Below are 21,273 nucleotides of genomic sequence, written 5' to 3'. Positions count from 1 at the left end.
TCTTGTTGACATACTTTCTACATGGCATCTACCCCTCACGGAGCTGTGAGAGAAGTAGAGGTGTTTGCAGGTCCAGTCATGAAAGCTAAAACATTAAAAAGTTGTCATGACCCTCAAGTGACAGTACTGGGAAAAAAAGAAAGAAAAGAAAAACAAACAGTTTAGAAGATTACAGAGGAAAGATCAAAGTAAAAAAACATTGCTCCTGTTGCCTCCTTACCTGTGGAGACTTCCAGAGATTTTCCCGGGTATATAAGCCGACTATGTCCAGTGATGCGAATTAATATTACTCCTACCACTGTGGAGAAAGTGGACACTTCGCTGCTAAAATGCAGAAATTCTGAAAATCAAGCCAAAGTCATTCAAAGATTAATCCAGTCACTGAAAAAAGCAAAAGGCAGAGACTTGCTTTCACCTGAGCCAAAGGCCAGCACAACTGACTCTTCAGTCAAGAGGAGTGCAGTAGACATACAAAAACAAAGGCAAATTCCAGAAGGGTTGGTTGGCACAATGTCTGCTGTCCAGCTGCAAGTCAACAGATAGGCATGTGATGCCTTACTAGACCGTGGCTCGCAAGTAACCATCACCTTCGAAGCCTGGTACAAATAGTATCTGTCAGAGGTTCCCATTTACCTCATTTCAGGATTGGCCATTTGGGGCTTCCAGTTGTGTGATGTAGACATTGAATTCCCTGCCGAAATCACAGGGGCTCAGGAAACACTTTCAGTCTTAGCTTTGATCTATCCATGACCATGTAGCCCAGACCAAAAACCAGTTAATTTGGACACCAAGACTAAGCTTTTCAAGCGTCTATGTAGTAACTGAGAGTGAATCAAACAGAAATGACTCCTCCAGACTGTAAAAAAGAGCCAAATTCCAAATCAACACTCAGGACGCTAAATCAGATGATTTGTCAATTGGGCACCATTCAGTTTTGAACCTAACTGACTCTTCTACATGCAAGACAGAGAACACTTGTAAAATATAATCCCAACTAGAGAACAAGCATTTACAGTAAGATGTCAACTTTAACAAGACATATTGTTTCGGAGAGGACACATCTTGATTCACAATCAATTCAATTCACACTTATTTGTGTAACACTTTTCACAATACACCGTTTCAAAATAGCTTTACATAAAATGCATGTATCCAGATTACAATTTAGAGTTATCTGTTATCAGAGGTGACTGTGTCCATGTAATATATTTCAGCAATGTATATCACGCAGTTTGCTAATTTTTTTTTTTTCTAAATGTCGACAAAAAAAAAACGATTGCGAAATTACGCCGTTTCCATTAACCGATGTTATGTGATTAAAATGGAAATGTTTCCTCCCACGATAAGTCATTCCAAAAATCATAGCCATTATTATTATTAATCGAAGGAGACGTAGGCGTGTTATCCACACATTAATGGCAAGGAAAGACACTTGTACTTGTGAGTGTTTCTCCCTCATATCTGCTTCGAGGTCTTGATTGTGGCATTTCTTTGAGGTTTAGAATCCAGTATTCCTGTAATTCTTTTGTCTTTTATGAATTTAATAAAGAGCTCTGTCTCGTATTCTGTCCAAACACACCGCGTCATCTACGTCAGGTGACCTGTAAATGCACAAAAACTGTTTCCATTGCAGTTTTGCTAAATATTCCTTTTTCAAATGGCCTGAAAAAGCACCTCATACGAGCGTAAAAACTTTTTTGTGATAAATGGGAGTGTTTGCGAAATTGACGTGTTTCCATTAAGCGAAATTTACATGTTTCCATTAAACGTATTTTCAAATCGCAATTTCAATTTGCACAATTTGAAGGGTAATGGAAACGTGGCTAATATATTACATTTTAGGCAGAACCAATCATCTTGAGTCTTGTTTGACCCCAAAGACAGAGATCAAAAACAGAGCGTCTTTTCAACGACCTGTTTGACCTGAGCTCTTAAACGCAGGACTGAAATCTCTTAAAAACCACAGAGACTGCCTTTACATGTCAAAATGCATCAGATCATTACAGAACAATGCTAGACGGATTTACATTTATGCATTTGGCAAATGATTTTATCCAAAGCATCTTACATTGCATTTCAAGGTACACATTTATTATCAGTTCTTGGCGTTGCACGCGCCAATGCTCTACTTTTTGAGCTACAGGAAAGCTTATACTTATTCTATATCATGTCTAAAACATAGCCTATAGACTTTTATGCCTGGATCACACAAATCATGTGTAACCCGTTTTAACATTCTAGTGTGGGGTTCTAAATGAGCAGATCAGGATGAATGGGCACAGTAGCATGAGACTATACTGAACGTCTAAGTTTGTAAGGATGATTTGAGACTTGTGAAAGAAGAAAATGTATTGTATTGGTACCATCAAATGAAAACAAGTTCATAGTTTGCAAACATAGTCAATTGGACTAAGAGGAAATACAATCAGGCATGTTGGTATGAGTTCAGTTCAGAAAGTCTGTTCTTGTTTGTCCTTTATGTAAAATTGGATCCTTATTTAATATATATATAAAAAAATAGAATAATAGAAAAATAAAAGAAGTAGAAGTAGTCACGTGACATAAGAAAGATTTACTACCCAGGTAGTTTAACTCTGTATCACTCAAGGTATCCTAAGTGTATGGTGTGTTGTAATCTCTTATCTGTATCTGAATTCGCTCCAGAGAAAGATGCGTTGCGACATCAATTAGACACTGTTGGCTCGCTGTTCACTCGTCCAAGGTCGACTCAATAAGAATGCATAAAAAAATAAAAAAAACTGCATTATGCAGAGACCTTATCACTCATTCACTTAATCTGAATTGACAACAGATATGAATAACATGACATTTCAATTCTTTCTCTTTTCTTTCTTCAACTGCATAACTTATTCTATAAAGAAAATCCTAGGAGAATATACCCACCTGATCAACATTAAACAGAGCAACATCTGTGTGGGGACAAGGCCAGAGCAAAGGCAGGGGACACTGCTTGCAGTCTATTCAAATTTGTATTGACTTCAGAAAAAGAATAACAAATCAAAAAATAACATAAACAAAGACACTAAAGGTGACCCTCCTCACGGAGGTCCCTCACCAGAACTGACTCGAACAGACAAAATAAATTATTTTATACTGAAAGGTTCAACCATTTCATAATAATAGGGAATTGAAATAATATGTACACATACATAATACATATATAAACTTAAATGAAAATACTATTCAAAATACATAAACATAAATTTTACAAGGAAAAACATACAAATAATAAACAATACATTTCTACATATCAAAATAAACAATGAAACAATGACCCCCTGCTCACACTGGGAAATAGACGATGCCTATACCCATAATTCCTTGGAATGGCATGCAATGAGGAACAGGAAGCATGCTGCAGCCATGAACCCAGAAAGTACATTTTGAAAATGGGGATATAAACTAATATAGTTGTAAATATAATGTAATATAATGTAAACTATAAATAAAGAAAATAAAGAAATACAACTCTTGGTGTCTTTTGTCATCTGTCTAATGTGCACCTTAGACTAGAAAGTTACCAAACTCATATTTAACCAAACAATGAGAAACAAACAAACATTTATGCAAAAAATATAAACCAAACACGCAGGGCAACTTATGACATCGTCACAACTGAATGTAATACATACGCCAACAAATAATCCTTGATTAACAATATCAAACTGTCACAAAATCGCTGCATTTGCATGAACCGATCCACATTAACTAGCATGTGAAAGTTGATTGGTTTTATGACAAAACTATCCGTTATCTCTTTGTCAAAACATATTTCAATATTTATCATTAGTTAGTTATCAATCATATTTCTTATCGTAAAGCATTAATTTAACACATATGAGCGATTACAGAGCAACAATGGAGGAACAAAGATAATTATCACAGATGAACACAACTTTTATGAATTTTGCCTAAATGCAGTCGCCAGAAGTAAAAAGCTAAAAGTAGGCTATAAAAAAAATAAACACCACGGTCCCACGAATTCAACGTCACCACCACTAAGCTTCCGACAACTCTTTCAGTTTTTATCTAAAAACATTTTACTAGAACGTTTGAGTTAACATATTTTATAAGAGCACAGTTATAAGCATAACGAGGCTGTAAGCAGACTGAGCTAACCTGTTCGGCGTGATCTCCCCGACAGCCTCTGTCCCATTCAGCCACTTGTTATTAACCGCCTTTTTCAAGACACGTAACAGCTTAAAAAAAATCATGAGTGGGGTAATATTGATGTATTTTATGTCGTAGAATAAAACGTGAAAGTGTCTTGAGCTTGTGTTCACCACAGACCTTTTTTCAGCCATTTAACCAAAAACCCATTGACTTCGGTATACGATGAAACCGGAAGAAAACTCGCTTCCGCGTTTTGGTCTACAAAGTATTGTTATAACTGCACCTCTCTATTTCACTCGTGATGGAGAAATAGTAGAACTAGTTACATTTGTTTCAAATTAAGAGTCTGTAAACTGCCTTAATTTAAAGGGGTTACACATGCAATTCCTTATAATTATTGAATGGTTGATTGGAAGTGTGTCTTACAGTATGTGCGTGATTGATTTCTCATTTTTCAAATTATTGTATGAATCAAATCTGTGTAAAATGTATTGTACTTGGTGTATTATAGATGTTTTATATAAATCATGTCTGAATTGTACTCTGCTAGAGCAGGAAAGTTAAGAGACCATGTAACCATGTAATGTGAGGGGAGGAGAAACAGTAACACCCTGAACTAAAGACAATGTCTAATTGGTCAGAACTCCTCCGAAGGGTTGGGCAAACACCTCAGTTTAAGACGAGAAGACAAGATGACGAGAAAGAGTTGAGATCAGACCTGAAAATGGGTTAAGACTGAACAGCTTCTTGCAAGTCATCTAACTACTCTTGTTTAATTTACTTTTCTTTCTTTTACTTAGTTTCTTTTCTTTTCCATTTAGAGTCTTGTTTTTTAAATTAGATTTTTTTGCCGCAAAGCTTCAGTCATTGACTTTACAGTTTGCTTGCCTAAAATGTCAAACTTCAGCCATGAGACATTTATCCACTGACACTCCTGAACGTGATTGGCGTCCCAATACTCCAGACACGACCGTTAGCGAATCAAAGACAACAACAACAACAAAAGCAAGTGCGCTTCCAGATTCTAGCTGAACTTGTTCATTGATATAAAATGTAATAACCCCACCTTAGAAACGATAGAAGGGTTAAATTAATTATTGATGGTTCGTTCAGGTCAGGTCTTATAAAGTGCATATATTGCTACAAAAATTAATCATCTCACTCTCTTAAAACGTATCTTTCTTAAAATAATTTCTTGTGTTAAATGTAATGTCTTAAACTGCTGATCTTGTTACCGTGCTAATAAGAGTGTTACTACACCTCATGTTAGTGCCACATTCTGAAATGGATGTCAACCATTTCCTGCTACTGATGCATAATTAATCTTTGAAGGACACAGTGATTCCGGTAGGAACAGTTGTGGGTCACTTACATCCAACAGATCCGTTATCCCTAGCCTCAAAGATAAAGATGAGAGATTAAAACCAAAATTAACTTTGGAGACTCTTCTATTCCCGAGACATGGAAACAGAGATTTAAGCCGACATTGTCGGAAAGAGCTTCTGTGTTCTCTCTACACAAGTGGGATGTAGGTATGGTGAAATGAGTGGAACAATATATTCGGCAATATGATTCTAGACCCTTTCATGAGCGTTCCAAGCGTTTGGCTCCCACAGGTATTGATGATGTTCGAAGATGTATTCAGGAGTTTATGAAAGTCAGCATCATCAAGAAATCACGAAGCCCCTATGCCTAGAAAAAGGGAAGCGAAAGAATGTGCACAGACTATCGCACACTTAATGCTCAAACAGTGCCAGACCAAAGTAAAGTATGGACATATAGTATCTGCTGAAGGCATTGCAACAGATCCTGACAAGGTCAAGGCAATCAGCGCCTGGCCACAGCCTACGAACCTTAAGACCTTGAGATCTTTTCTTGGCTTCTGTGGGTATTACCGTAGGTTCAAACCAAACTACGCTGCAATTGTCCAACCTCTTACTGAGCTCACAAAGGGTTACACACCTACCCAGCGAGGTAAAAAATTGGACAAAGATAAATCCAAAACCTACTCTACCTGAAACAATCTGAGCCATTCGAAGACAGATGACAGTCCTAGCTTTTGTAGACCCCAACAAATCCTACATCTTACATATAGATGCCCGTCTAAAAGGGCAATTATGCTGTATTATATCAGGAGCATTCTTCCGGTCTGCAACCTATGGCAATTGCCAGTAGAAAATGAAGCAATTCAGAGCAGAGATATCCTATCCACCAGTTGGGATTTCTTGTCTTGAAATGGGGGAATTCCACGATTACCTATATCACTGCACATAGTGATAATTCACTTACATACATTTTTATCACTCAGTGCCACTGGACATCATTGGCTGACTGCCTTATGACTGTCACCTACGATTTTGATGTGCTGTACTGGCCAGGCAAGAACAATACTGATGCAGATTTGCTGTCCCGAAACCTGGCAGAAGAGGAGAACACAGTTCTTTGGTGGGTTGGCAAAGTATGTCTGAGACCAAAGGTCCATACGCCAGGGAGTTCATATTGACCTAAAGCTCAACAAATCACCTAGGTATGTTGAACAACAAGGAGCCTCACTTGAGTGCATTCCTAATGTGTATGCTTTCCCTGTTCAACTGAAATGTGACTTCTTGGAGCAGAAATCCATGGCCGTTGAAGCGTTGAAGCAAGGGACATGGCCTACCGATGTGAAAGTGAATTCTGAGTTGTGGCTCATGAAACGTGAGGAGAATAGGCTTATGATGAAAGGTTTGGTTTAGTGAAACCGTAAAATACCCACTGGAGATTAAGTTTCCCAGCTCATCCTGTCTCTGTAACACAATAAACATGGGTATTCTGGCCTTAGAAATAACCACAGATCTCTGGTAGTAAAATGGCTTGTGAGGTTAAACAATACATCATGAATTGTAGGGAGTGCAGTAGAGCCCTGCATTTCAGCCCAAGCCCGACGGGGCAGCCTTATTTAAGCCCCTATGCTCGCGCTTCGGGACATTGAACCTTACACACTCAGACTCTGAGGATTCTGTCAACTCAGGTAAGTGAATTGCGGGTGTGTTTTGTCAAGTTTTAATGTTTTCTTGCCTTTTCAGGTGATGCATCACCGGGACTCTCCAGCATTCTCACAGACTTTCCAATGGGTATGAGGTGATCAAAATAAATGGTTTTACCTTATACTCTGGTGAGTTGGACGTTTTGTCAACCACAACATATTGCACAGAACTCAATCGACTCTGAAGTTTGCATTTTCCCTCTCAGTCCCATAATACACCATTCCCATTCTCGAAGGTCTGGAATATCTCAGTAGCAGCGAGCGTGATTTCAGCACAGTTTTATACCTAGTCACTTCATGCATTTTCTAGGTGTAAAAGGCCCTGGATTGAAACCTTCCACTGCGGATGCTGTGCTTTTTCTCTCACAATGATCGGTAAGAGACCGTTCTTCTGTTAGGAGGCTGTCTCGTTTTGGATTTGACTTTTTTCATTAGTCTAACTGTGGGAAACTCTTGGAAATAAGAATGGCCATGTGCTGTGGTGAAGCCTTGATTTTAGCCCTTTTCATTTCCGAGTGCCGTTGCGATCAGCAGAGCAGCCTGCCTCAGCTTATCAAAAATGCCTTTTTACTGTGGTGGTGATTTAAACTAACATTGTGATATGCCTGACATGTTTTATATCTATGGATTTTATTGAGGGCAAGTCAAGTGTTGATTTGAAAGGCTAAATTGATCAAGCCTATGGTTAATGCTGTTGGCTGCTGGCCGATTGTTTTTTTTTTACAAAACAAACATTTTACAAACAAAAAATGCTCCAAACTGTTTTTTTTTTTTTTTAATTGACCTAATAAAGAAACGACAAAAAATATAACTACTTTGCCATTAAAAACAAAACAAATATTTTAATGGCTGCAACAGTATAGGCTGTGTAATGGGGGAGGATAAAAAACAAAACAAAACATGGGCTCCAGTCGGACTCGGCTGAGAATTCTGATAAGCTGTCAGACAAGGGCCGTTCTAGGGCCTGAGCATCTCTGTCAGGGCTCTGTCACTTCGGTCTAGTTTATTCTTGGTTTTGTGACAGAGCCCTGACTCTACTGTATTGTCTTGTGTGAGCTCTTCTGTCCATGTGAGGTGTTTTGTGTGTGGAGCGTGGTGTTTGGATCCCAGCACCTCGGACTAGTTTGGTTTCGGTTTTGTGCCGGTATTCGGACATTCACGCTCTGTGTGTTTGTAATCTGTTGTGAGAGCAAGGAATGAATATTTGCTCGTTCACGTGCGCTCTGTATTGTTGTGTGAGCGTGCGGTTTCGAGTTCGCTAGGGCAGTACGCTCTTCTGTCCGCGTGTGTTGTTGTGCTTTGTGTAGCACACGGTTCATGTTTACATCGGCCTCATGCTTGCTTGTTATATTTTGTCTTGTGCTATGTTGCATGCAGCTTGTGTTTTTCAAGATTTGAGGCCTGTGCAGGGCTTTAGAGTGCATTACTCGCAAAACACTGTGCAATAAAGCAGCTCCTTTGCACCAAACTACCAGCAATGGATTGATGGATCTAATCTGCATAGATTTCCTCTCAGTTGAGTCTGACTCCAATGGAATAAGTAACATCTTGGTGGTCACAGATCAATTTTCTAGGGTACGCCCAGGCAAGAATCCATTCCGATCAAGGGCATGGGATCCGCAAATCACTTACCTCTCCATACGGCATCATCCTCAAGGTGACGCTCAGCCCGAGAGGTTTAATCGTACCTTGCTCTCAATGTTGGGAACCTTGGCAAGTGAGAAAATGCATCAGTGGAGTCAGCATGCAGGGTATCTGGCATCACAAAATGTGATGATACAAGGTGCTCTCCCCACTACATAAAGTTCAGGAGGGAAGCAAGACTGCCTGTTGATCTATGTTTTTAAACAGGAACAGAGGAAAGGCAACATTCTCAGTATGTTGCCAACCTGAAAAGATATCTAAAATAAGCTTATCAACTAGCCTCAAAAGCTTAGAACAAAGTGCACCAAAGAAACAAGAAAGCATTTGACAAAAGAGTGAAATTCCAGATCTTGGAGAATGGTGATAGAGTGTTGCTAAAGAATCTGGGACTGAGAGGGAAAATGCAAACTTCAGAGTTGATGGAGTTCTGTGCAATATGTTGTGGTTGACAAAACGGCCAACTTGCCAGTGCATAAGGTAGAACCTAAACGTGGTAAAGGAGGAGTCGAGGTCATTCATTGTGATCCCCTCTTACCCATTGCCTCACCTGAGAAGGCAAGAAAACACAACTTAGACAAAACACACCCCAAAACCACTTCCTCAGAATCCTCAGAGTCTGAGTGTGTAAGGTTAAATGTGCCTTACCAGGCATGTATGCACAAGTAGTTGAAAAGTAGAATGGCAAGGAAAAGATCTCCTTATGATACTGCAGATGAGGGTTGAGGAAGAGTGGATTGTGTCTTGGGGTTGACTAAGTTAATGGGAGTGCTTTTCAGAGGAAATCACCGCGATCGATGGACATCTAACAATGGTGAGGTGAAACATGCTCTTTTTACTGAAGACTTGAAAGGTTGTAATTGATCTTTTGAGATTGATCTGTGAATTTGTAACATTCATATTGATTATTTATATAACCGTTACTTTATTTTACATTTTGAAACCACCTGAAACTTGATCTGTTCAGGATACCGGGTTTTTTCAGTTTATTAATTTGAGATAAAAAAGGGGTATTATTAAATACTTTAGTAACATAAGCAAAATACTAAAATCCCAATTCATTATTGCGTATTTTAATACAGTCAAAGCTTAAGGGACCCAATTAAAGTAACAATTACTGTCACAAAAAAATAAGTTAAAGTGAGTAAATAACCACACTTAGCTCGCAACAAATGGGAAAATACAAAGTAAATTAAGAACTTACTCCCTTATACCGTGTATCTAAAAAGCCAAAAGCGCTATTGACAATTTAGATTTTATGGTGACCTTAAAATGCTGAAAACGTATTGTTCATTGCTAGTTGATGAGGTCTAATGCATTAACTCATGTAAATGAATTTAATCTCATTTTTATGTGTTACTGTACTTTCTTCTAGATGTTTTAGATATTTAGAGGTTAAATGTTGTGGATAACAGTAGAAAGAAATTGAATTATATCATGGGATGCTGCAGACATCTGAGTGGGTGTTAAGTGAGTGGAAAGAAACAGCAGCACTAGGAAGAAAAGGGAATGGATGAAGAAGAAAAAAACCTGGATACTGTATGTGGCAAAGCCCAGTGGAAAACAGAGACAGAGAGCGAGTGAGAGAGAACACACACTAAAACAGGAGAGTAAGTTTGAGTGACCAAATCATAATTCAAACCTCTGTGGCAGATTTCAGTATTAGAAAATTATATTTCTCCTGGGGAAGTGAGCATGAATGAGGCAGTAAGTAATTATGGTAATATGTAATACGAGTAGGAAAACAGCAAGTCTCGTCTGTATTTACTGGTGCAGCAGTGATGGAAAAAATCCTCGGAAAACAGCACGAGAGAGCAAGATCTTCTGACAAAGAACATGAGCATTAACAATGTAACACCTCCACGTCCCCAGAGAGAAAATTCGCCATTAACCTCGTTAGAAGCCCGATCTAAAAAATGTGCTTGTTTGCCAGACTGTGAGAGTAGACAGTATTACTTTTGCTCTTTTGCGCAAATCCGCAGCCCACTCCAAATCTCTCCCAGATTGCCAATAGCGCAAGCTGTGTAGTCCTGCCAGATAAACAGAATCTATTGGATCAGGCAGATTTCAGGGCTGTGGCTTCACACATGGCGGCTTCTGTGCCCCAGATTCTCTGCTCGCAGACATTCAATCCTTTTCAGTTTTGTTTTTCAATGTCCCACCTCCTTTGTCTCATCCATCCGAGATACAAACACATAACAGTTTATATTTCTTATATTTCATACATAGCTGCATCCAGGGCAGCATTCTTAAAGAGCACAAAGAAAGTGTAGTATCTTTTACTGTACAGTACATAACACTGGGGAGGGAGGAGATGCTGGCCGCAAACCGAATGCGCCGGAGGAAACGAAATGAAAACATTCAGAGTTTGGTGGATAATACCAAAAGTACACAGCATCATCTACATCTGAGATCAGATGCAGTGCTGCACTGCGCCATCGCACTCTTTAAAGGCAGAGAGACAGCGGAACAGGCAACACGGTTCAAATAGTGATTTGGTCTCAGGACCATGCACAAAATAAAAATGGACAGATGGGTAACTTTGTGGTTAAACGGCATCCAAGGAAACAGAAGTGAAAGGGAAACACAGAAGGAGAAAAAAAAGCAAAAAAAAAAAAAAGCCAGAGGGTGAGAAAGTGAGATGAAGCGGACAGGGATGGCAGGAGGGTGAGTTTGCCCATCTCATTAGCTCGGGCTCATCTGATTATGTAACCACCCGGCTCTTCGACACATCGCCTATTTTTAGCCCGCTCCCATGTCTCGTCCTATCATCTGCTCTATTAGTTATTGGATGTCTGTGACTCCGCCATGTCATGATAATTATGTAATACGTGGTACTCAAACACACCCATTCAGGGGCACACATCTCACAGCAGTCTGGAAGACATTTGCGCGCTAATGATGTGTACAGTGCACTGAAGTGTGACAACACGCACACACACACGGCAAAGTCCGGAGGTGCTTTGTAAGCTAATTAGACAGAGGCTGTGACTATACTCCACTCTACAAGAAATTACCCGGTTTGCTTTTTGTGTGTTTCAGTGCACATAATTTCAAAGACAAAAAATTAGTTGGTAATCTTTTATCTTCCTCTGAAATGACTTATATTTTTGGGTGATGTTACCAAGAACTCTTATTTTTTGACCCCTTCACTCAACCACCTGGCATAAAGAGATCACTTTTCAGAATCCAATCAGTTCATCTTTTTCTCAGTGAAGGGATAGTTTACCCAAACATTAACTGTTCGTAACTCAATTTACATTTGTCAATAGCTACATTTACATACAACCAATATTAATGGCTCAATAAAACTGAAAAGCCTTCAAGTATTGTTAACACGTCAAATGTTAATATTGAGCTCGATCTGAATTCAATTTTGATCCGATTGAAAGGGATGTAAAAAAGCATGCGAACCCTTAAATCGGACTATTTTCAGAATATTTACTAAATTTTGATAAGATGTCATCATGGCAAAAATGACAATTATACTTGTGATAGCTCCGGTGACATTATCGCGATTCTGAACACGACAATATGCGCTGTTTTGTTTGGAATGCATGTAATGCACATGCAAACGGATATGTGAATCAGATTGCAATGTTTACGGTTAAAATAAACAGATCTTTCAGAATGCGAAATCAGATTGGATTCAATCCAAAGACGTGTAGGCAATATATACACCAAGGCAGTGCTCTTGCTGAATGGAAGAAATTGCAACACGCAATATGGCGGCTCTAGAAAGTCCCGCCTTCCAAATAAAAGAGCCAATTGCAAATGAGTAAAGTTATCTCATCACTGAAGCTGCTGTTAGAAGCTCTGGTTCTCATAGAAACCAGAGACGTGTGCTTAGGACTGCACATGGTCATATTTATTTTTTAGCATAAGAAACAACATTTATGAAACCGATTTTATTGCCGATTTGAAATTTAGGTTTGTTCAGTATTTGTTCCAAACCTGTATGACTTTCTTCTGGAACACAAAATAAGATATTCCTATTTGGTAACACTTTACTTGAAGGGGTGTGCATAAAACTGACATGACACCTTCATAATCATGACATGACACATGTCATGAATATGAAGGAGGTTTAATGCACGTTTATGACAACTGTCATTGAGTGTCATTCGCTCAATTATGACATTTTTAATGCAAATATGACATTGTTTGAGATGTCTTTGTTATGACACCTTGACATAAACCAATACATCATAACCTGTCAGTGTCTTGGTAATGACACCTTGACATTACCAAGACAACATAAATTGACATAAATATGTCATAAACATGACACAGCAGATTAATTATCAAACTTAAGAAACCACTTAGCTTTATGGGTTAACATTACATTAAACTGTCATGTGGTTGGTTTTGACATTGGCTGTCATGAGGCCATTATAACAGTGTCATGAATATTTTTTTTTTACCTCAACTACAGTGGTACAAATTAAATTTGTCATTAAAATGCTATAACCATAACCAAGTTATTAACTGTCAAAACCAACCATCTGACAGTTTAATGTAATGTTAACCCATAAAGCTAAGTGGTTTCTTACGTTTTGATAATTAATCTGCTATGTTATGTGTATGACATATTTATGACAGGATGTGTTGTCTTAGTAATGTCAAGGTGTCATAACAAAGACATCTCAAACAATGTCATATTTGCATTAAAGATGTCATAATTGAATGACACTTCATGACAGTTGTCATAAACATGCATAAAACCTCATATGTCATGTCATGATTATGAAGATGTCATGTCAGTCTTATGCACACCCCTTTAAGTAAACCTTTTTTACCTTATATTTTTTTTATATATATATATATATATATATATATATATATATATATATATATATATATATATATATATATATATATATATATACACATATGTCCCATTGTATCGGAAACAAACATTCTTTATAATATATTTTATTAATATATTCTGTTCTCCACAGAATAAATAAAATAGTTTGGAACAACATGAGGGTGTACTATAAATGATGACAGTTTACATTTTTTGATTACACTTTTAAATATACTGTTTGACTAAATAATCTATCATATTACAGAAGTAAAATGAGATGTGGATACAGTTTTATGTTGACAGAATCAAGAACCTCGAAAATCCCTTAAAGTGCACTTAAACTAACTACGGTTGTGCTGCAGGAAATGTCCACATATCATGTGTGTACGATCATGAAAAGGAACGGGAACAGGAACAGGAAATAACCTAAGCCAGACCCAGAAACTCCAATCACAGTGTGTGTGTGCTAACCGCTGCACTGTGGCTCCAACAAAAGTCTATTTTTATTTCAAATAGCTTGTTTTCAAGCACTCCATCCAGTGTAGGGTAAGGACATAGACTGCAGTGTGCTACAGTTCAAGCCCAATATATGAGGAGGCAGTCCAAATCTGCTAGGAAATGAGGATTTAATCCACTTAATGGGGAGAGGTTCAATGTAAAAGCTGCAGCTCCAGGGCTAGAAGTGTGTAGACGAGAGAATAAGCCAGTATACTCTAAATGCAATAGACAACAGTTAATTTACATACAACAGAAAATCATTGAATATATGTCGAAAGTGATTCGACACTTGGTGACACTATCTATGCAAATCACAAAGATCGTAAGAATCACAACATCCAAGGAGTCATCTTTACATATATTGTGGAAATAAATGTCATTAAATGGGACAGATACTAAAACAAAATGTGTTAACGAAACATAACCAACCTTAACTGAAACGAAATAGCTTCTTTTTCCAAATGGATTTCCGGCAAATGCATCAGCAAGTGTTAAAGGCATTTCGGTGCTGTTGTGTAAATGGTAGCAATACAGATAAATGATGGAAAGACACTGCATGTGTGAACAGCAAATGTGGTACATTTACCAGAAAATATATACAGCTATTTTTACTGGAATTTAACGGGGTTCATGTGTGAAAGTGGGCAAAATTCATATTAAACAATGAGAAGACAGTAATAGTTTTGAATTTATTCTAGCTAATGTTTTTCAGCAGAAGCCTAAAAAAAAAAGACAGTCTTTTAAACCTTGATGAGAGCACATCCACGCAATTAAGTTAATTGACATTAATAAACTACACACAATCTTACTTTATTTTTCATTAAACAAATGTTTTCATTTATTTTCCAGAAAGCACATTAGGGGGTCCAGAGAGTGCGCAGCATATGGCTTACATTATTTATAGACACAGTTTGGCATATAAATAGAAATAAAAACCAAGATATAAGAATAAAACACTTTATTTATTTAACATTGATCAACAAGAGAGTCAACATCACAAAAATTACATCAATGCCAAGACCTTTGCAGAGGTCATAAATCACTGTCTTAAATAACCGCTGTTACAATCAGTCACAAAAATGAACCCTTGGAACAAGAGCTCTTAGAAAAATGAAAATGGTCTCATTAAACATCAGTGAAGTCCTGCCATTTTAAAGGTCTTTGTGTGAGTGATGTCTTTAAAACTTTTAACCACTTAAAAGAGGGAAAGTGCTTTGCTTTTAAGTGTCCTTGAACAAACATAATTCTATGTACACAACACCGATGTAAGTCTTGGCAATATTTAATTTGAAGTCATTGTATGGGTTATTTTCTCTGTTCTTCAACATAACATTATAACCTATGTATTAGAATAGCAAAAAAAAGGTTGCTCTGTTCGAGTTGTTGAACAGCGTCACACATTCCATGCATAAATTTAAGGCACTTTGATGCGAACGCATATATCACATATCAATTTCAATATTCAATAGTTTTGTCTAGTAAGTGTTCCAAGAAGCCAAACAGTTTATTTCAAAGTGATGATGATCACTGCACTTTTATAACTCGACACGTTTCCTCATATTTACCCCCTCATATATGCCCCCAAAATGCAACTTGATAATATTAAATAGAAAAGATATTCAATGTATATTTGAGTATTGCGTAAACTAATGCAGAACAACTCAAACTACTTTACTAAAATCATGAGACATGCATTTTAAAAGAAGACAACACAAACGGTCACAATGATGTACTGTACGAATACTCTCCCAGACAAAACTATATACAATTTCCAAACTTTAAAAGTGCAGGCTCTTTATATGTATATAGCACTTCTTAGCTTATACTTGAACTTAACTCTTGTGCTAGCAACATCTGTGTTTTTGGATACAGTATATACTCTCTCAATGTCTTTAGTGTGAAGAAGGATGGAGGAGCGACAAGCAGTGCCATTGTGAAAGAGCCGCCGAGACCATGGATACCATGTATAGAGAAGTAAGAGGGGTTTTCTTTTTCGGAGTTACAGTATCTCCACATAGTTTTCAGGGATGAGTCCTCGCTTTCCCTCCAGCACACCCTCCAGCCATCCGGGCTCCCTGGAGAGTGTCACTGCAGAGCAAAACCACGGACACACAGGTAAAAGTCTTACTGCAGCTCTTCTGTCACATTGCACGTCAGACAAGCAAGAATTGCTCATCGGATGGAAGACATTTCTTATGTGGATGGTTAGCATGGCTGATGGCTGTCAACTACACCACAATGGGTAGGAGTTAGGGAAGTTTACATACAAATAATAAAGAGATACAGCCAGGCGCTGATGAAGATTGATTTTTCAGCATTTACTGTGCTAATTTGGGGAGAAAAAAAAAGGGAAATGGGAAAATATGGTAAATGGAGTTGAAAAATGTATTTAATTATTAATAGCAAAAGTGATTAATAAACAAGAAGAGGTGGGAGATTTGTGAATAATGGGTGGATTTAAAAAAATAAACTTATATTGTTATTATTATTTTTTTTTTCTTAGATGAGAGCAGCGATGACTTAAACCAAAGGTACCGAGGCTCTGGGAATAATTTTAAAGTCTGTGTCTAAACTTAGGATACTAATAACTGTGAATGTTAATTATCACTGCATACTAAAGATGCTGAATGCTGAATTAGACACAAGCCAGGAAATACTGGCAAAGAAATACTGAACAATTGACCGGTAACGTGTGCAGGCCTGCATGAACAAACAGCGGGATGCCCGTACAGTTAGTTACTATGATTTGTCGAAGGACAACCTATCATTCCAATACATGTAATGTATTAGAACACTCTGAAGAATAATGGAGTGTGAATGAAGTCCAAGTGAACGACAGAAAAATAGTGAAAAACACAAAAATGATGAACACAGGAACATGCGGATGCTGTGCTAGCAACATCACATTTACAATCACAAATTATACAAATTGACTAGAGGCTGAAAAATAGACAATTAAAAATGATATCCAATATTTTCATTCTTTTATTGCAGGAAGCAAGAGTATAAGACGTTTTTTTGCCTTTCTTGGTTTTCATGTTTTATGCCCATAATTTGACAACCAATGTTTTTGCTGGTTTAAAAAAACGTTGAGCAATATTATTTATCTGGTTAAATATTATTTAATTTTTTACAAACTTTTAATACATTTAACAAAATGTTACTTATGCAATCTGTCATATAATTTGGGGAGCGAATTAACAAAAAATATCACTTTGTTCACTAGTTGATTGACTGGGAGACCATTGATTTGGCTCAAAATCATCTCAAATGAATGTCAAATTCAGCAAGACTGCTGAGAGGCTTCGGCTGAAGTAGTTGAGATAATGGTTTCAGAAAACAGGAGCTCTGATAGTGATTAAGGCCTTCATTTCCTCGTGTCATTCTAGCCCTGTCTCGTTCTTTGTGAATTGATTTTAGGGGATGCTACACCCCTGTCCCACTTTCCTCCCTTCACCTATGCTGATATAAGATCAGGATTTTTTTTTTTTTTTTGTTCTGGTAGGACCCGCCAAATCCAATATGTCTGTGGATTCGGGTGAGTGCCTGTGGCAGTGATAACGTTAACACTTACCGTCATGGAAGATTGCGCCAACCTGGAAAGAGAGTTCGGAATCGTGTTCAGCCTCACAGGGGTACACAGCCTTGGCTTTCATGAGGGTGACACTGAAAAATGGAGGCAATCAGTTAGTGGACCTCTCGCTATACGGAAGGGTGGGGATTAGGACACGACTTTCCAACTAGCTGTAAAGTGGACTCAGCCGAAGTTATCAATGAAAGAAGTCGGCGTGATTAACGTCTGTTCGTAAAAATCCCAGAGCTGAGCTTTGAAGAAGTTGAGAAGTATGATAGACATCAAAGAGTAGATATGATTCAAAAATCTCAAGCAAGTGTGGGCAGCATCCAGGCCTATCCTGCCATTTATTACTCAAAAAGTTGGAGCATGCAGAGAACCGTTTCCACACCTTCTAATGCATTTCAATGGCTTATTTCATATTGACATATTTCAATAACCTTATAAAATACAAATTGTAATTGTACTCACAAAGAGCAATTTTAGTCATTTAAATCATGAAAGACTTTTATGTTTCCAAAAACGTAATGACTCGAGATTTTATTAAATATAACCATTTATTAGAAACAATGTGCGGTTACTGAAGAAGATATAGCAACAATGTGATCTCTCTTCACTAGTAGTCTGCAGAATGTTTTATATATCGTCTCCAAACAACGTGCCCTAAAGTTAATATACGACCCAGGCAGACACCCAGAATCCAGAAAGTTTACAGCAGGAGGTCTAACGAAAATGTGCTCTATACAACTGCAACAAAACAAAGACGTCATTCCTGAAGGTCAGTCATTTTTTTTACAACAGCTTTTTAACAGATTAAAATACTTTAAATTGAATGAGTCTGATCACCTGCCATTGGGCATCATTCATTTTATACGATGGAAAGTTAATGCATCTTTGTGTCTGGATCAGAACTATAGATCATTGCAATGGCCCCTGCCTGGAAAGTGTGAGACTGAGAGAAAGTATGTGCGTGTGTGTGCATTTGTGTGTACAGGTGTAGAGTCACAAATAGAGCTGAGAAAGCAGAGGAGAGAGAGAGAGAGAGAGAATTGCATTATATGGCAGTGAAGTTTGGGGTCCTCTCCTAAATCACCAATTTGACAAATGGGACAAAAATCCGATTGAAACCCTGCATGCCGAGTTCTGTAAGAGTATCCTGAGAGTCCAGAGGAACACACCGAACAACGCATGCAGGGCAGAATTAGGCCAGTACCCTCTACTAATACACGTGGAGAAACGAGCCTGCAAATTTTGGAAACATCTAAAAATGAGTGACCCCAACTCTTATCATTTTAAAGCCCTTAAAAGCCATGAGATGAACAGTGAGAAGAGCCCCCTGCTTCAGCTGGTCCTGAGGCTCCACACACACACACACACGAATCACAGTGATCAGCCTCAGGACACGGACACCCTCAACCACACAATCCGGCCCAACCAAATTATAAAAGCACAACAGGAGAATTACCTGACCTATTGGACTGAAACAACAAAAAAACAAAGTAAACTTGAATGTTATTTGGCCCTAAATAGAGACTACACACCCGCAGAATACCTGAGTACAGTGAAAGACTGTAAACTCAGAAGAATGATGACGAGGTACAGACTGAGCAATCACACACTGAGTGTAGAGACGGGCAGATACAGACAGCACTGGCTGCCCAGAGAGAGCCGCATCTGCCCGCACTGTGACCAGGGAGAAGTGGAGACAGAGCAACACTTCCTCACCAGCTGTCCCAACTATGAGGACATTAGAGGGACTTTTTACACTAAATTTGAAATACTCTACCCTAACTTCATCAAACTAAACAAAAAAACACAATTTCAACATCTATTAGGAGAAAAAAGAGACTGTATCATACTAGCGGCAAGATACATTGATGCTTGTCACAAAAAGAGAGAGTTGACGACCAATCAGTGATGCGCTCACACACACACACACACACACACACACACACACACACACACACACACACACACACACACACACACACAGAATTCTAACTTTTCACAGATTTCTGAAATGTTCATAGTGTTCTACCATTTATTTATTTTACATTTATTTAAAATTAATTATTTTCTGTACTAAATCATTTTCTATGTTGTATTGATGCTTTGGCAATACAAGATGTATTTTTGTCATGCCAATAAAGCTTTCTGAATTGAATTGAATTGAATTGAGAGAGAGAGAGAGAGAGAGAGAGAGAGAGAGAGAGAGAGAGAGAGAGAGAGAGAGAGAGAGAGAGAGAGAGAGAGAGAGAGAGAGAGAGAGAGAGAGAGAGAGAGAGAGAGAGAGAGAGAGAGAGAGAGAGAGAGAGAGAGAGAGAGAGAGAGAGAGAGAGAGAGAGAGAGAGAGAGAGAGAGAGAGAGTTGTGTCGGCATGTAGGAGGAAAGGAAAAGTTGGCGAGCTGAGAGTCGGAGGCTAAACAATGACAGATGAAGACTTTGCGAGTGAGTGAATGCATGTGTGATTGAGTTAATAGCCTGAGGCTGAGAGCTTAAGTGAGACTTGGAGTGCGAGTGAAAGAATCAATGAGACAGTGAGAGAGTATGTGCGATAAAGGTTGAGCCAAAACCGGCCAACCTGACACTTAAATCAACAGATTGGAACAAATTAATTACATTCTATGAGAATGGATGAGTGTATAATACATGTTCTTCAGGGACAAGTGTGTTTACATCTTACCTTTCCTCAGGTTTATTCTTTTCCTTTCCTACTGATCCAGGTTTCACCGGTGTAAGTGAGGCAGGGGAGGCATTATTCATCCATGAAGCCGTGGCAGAGCACATCCTGTGAAACAAAAAGTGCCACAGAAAATGTATACTGTAATGTTTGCCTAAAGTAAGAGACACCTATGCCAGTAAGTAGAAGAACAAATAGTGACCCAGGTTTGGACTGATATTTTGTTAAAATCCTCAGATTGCATACTTTTAAGCTTCTAAGCTACATTTTGAATTACACAAATATGAAATTTGTCTATTTATGCAGATCGAAACATATACACACAACACCGACTAAAAAGGAGGGTTAAAGACACAACATGTACGCATTCTGCTGCATATATTCCTCCACACACAAACTCCATCATTATTCTTAGAGAGGCTGTGCAGCTCAGACAGTCTCACAATCTCAGAGAGGGATAGAGAAGTGAAGGTTATGCGGAAAACTGCCCAACGTCCCTAAGAATCTGAAGGATTTAGAAAATGCAAATAATGCAAATGAGCACTTTAGATCAGCAATAGCTGACAGCAGGATCAGGCACAGCACAAGACTTTGCACTGCAAATATCAACATGAAATACAGTATTGACCACACACACACACACGCACGCACACACACGCACACACACGCACGCACGCACGCACGCACGCACGCACGCACGCACAATTCCAATTTGAGTTTATTTAAATAATATTTTCAATATGCATTTACTAAAATGCATTTATTAAAACAATTCAATTTAATCAGTTGAAAAGTATGAAATTGGTTTGGATAGAGCTAGTTGTGGAACAAGCAAGATTCAGTTAGTTAAAATGTATGAAATTGATTTACATATATTGGATTTATTGATGATAATCTGGTAAACCTGGTTG

General features: G+C 38.2%; 1 protein-coding gene across 2 annotated transcripts in view; it reads right to left on the bottom strand.

The window, feature by feature from the left end:
- Positions 1 to 15,051: 15,051 nt before the first annotated feature.
- The window catches only part of arhgap10 (Rho GTPase activating protein 10), a 71,178-nt gene continuing 64,956 nt past the window's right edge, over positions 15,052 to 21,273 (bottom strand). Inside the window, exons 21-23 of one of the 2 annotated variants that reach the window (XM_079615784.1) lie at positions 20,366 to 20,470; positions 17,683 to 17,774; positions 15,052 to 16,434 (exon numbers count right to left, since the gene is read on the bottom strand). In XM_079615784.1, coding sequence (XP_079471910.1) covers positions 16,427 to 16,434; positions 17,683 to 17,774; positions 20,366 to 20,470 — 205 coding nt within the window. In that variant the 3' untranslated portion in view covers positions 15,052 to 16,426. The remainder of the gene's footprint in view (positions 16,435 to 17,682; positions 17,775 to 20,365; positions 20,471 to 21,273) is intronic. The other variant, XM_079615783.1, reaches the window with a different exon arrangement.

Source organism: Phoxinus phoxinus (genome assembly GCF_949152265.1).
Source record: "Phoxinus phoxinus genome assembly, chromosome: 6".
Lineage (NCBI taxonomy): Eukaryota > Metazoa > Chordata > Actinopteri > Cypriniformes > Leuciscidae > Phoxinus > Phoxinus phoxinus.
This window is presented reverse-complemented; position numbering and strand designations above follow the sequence as displayed.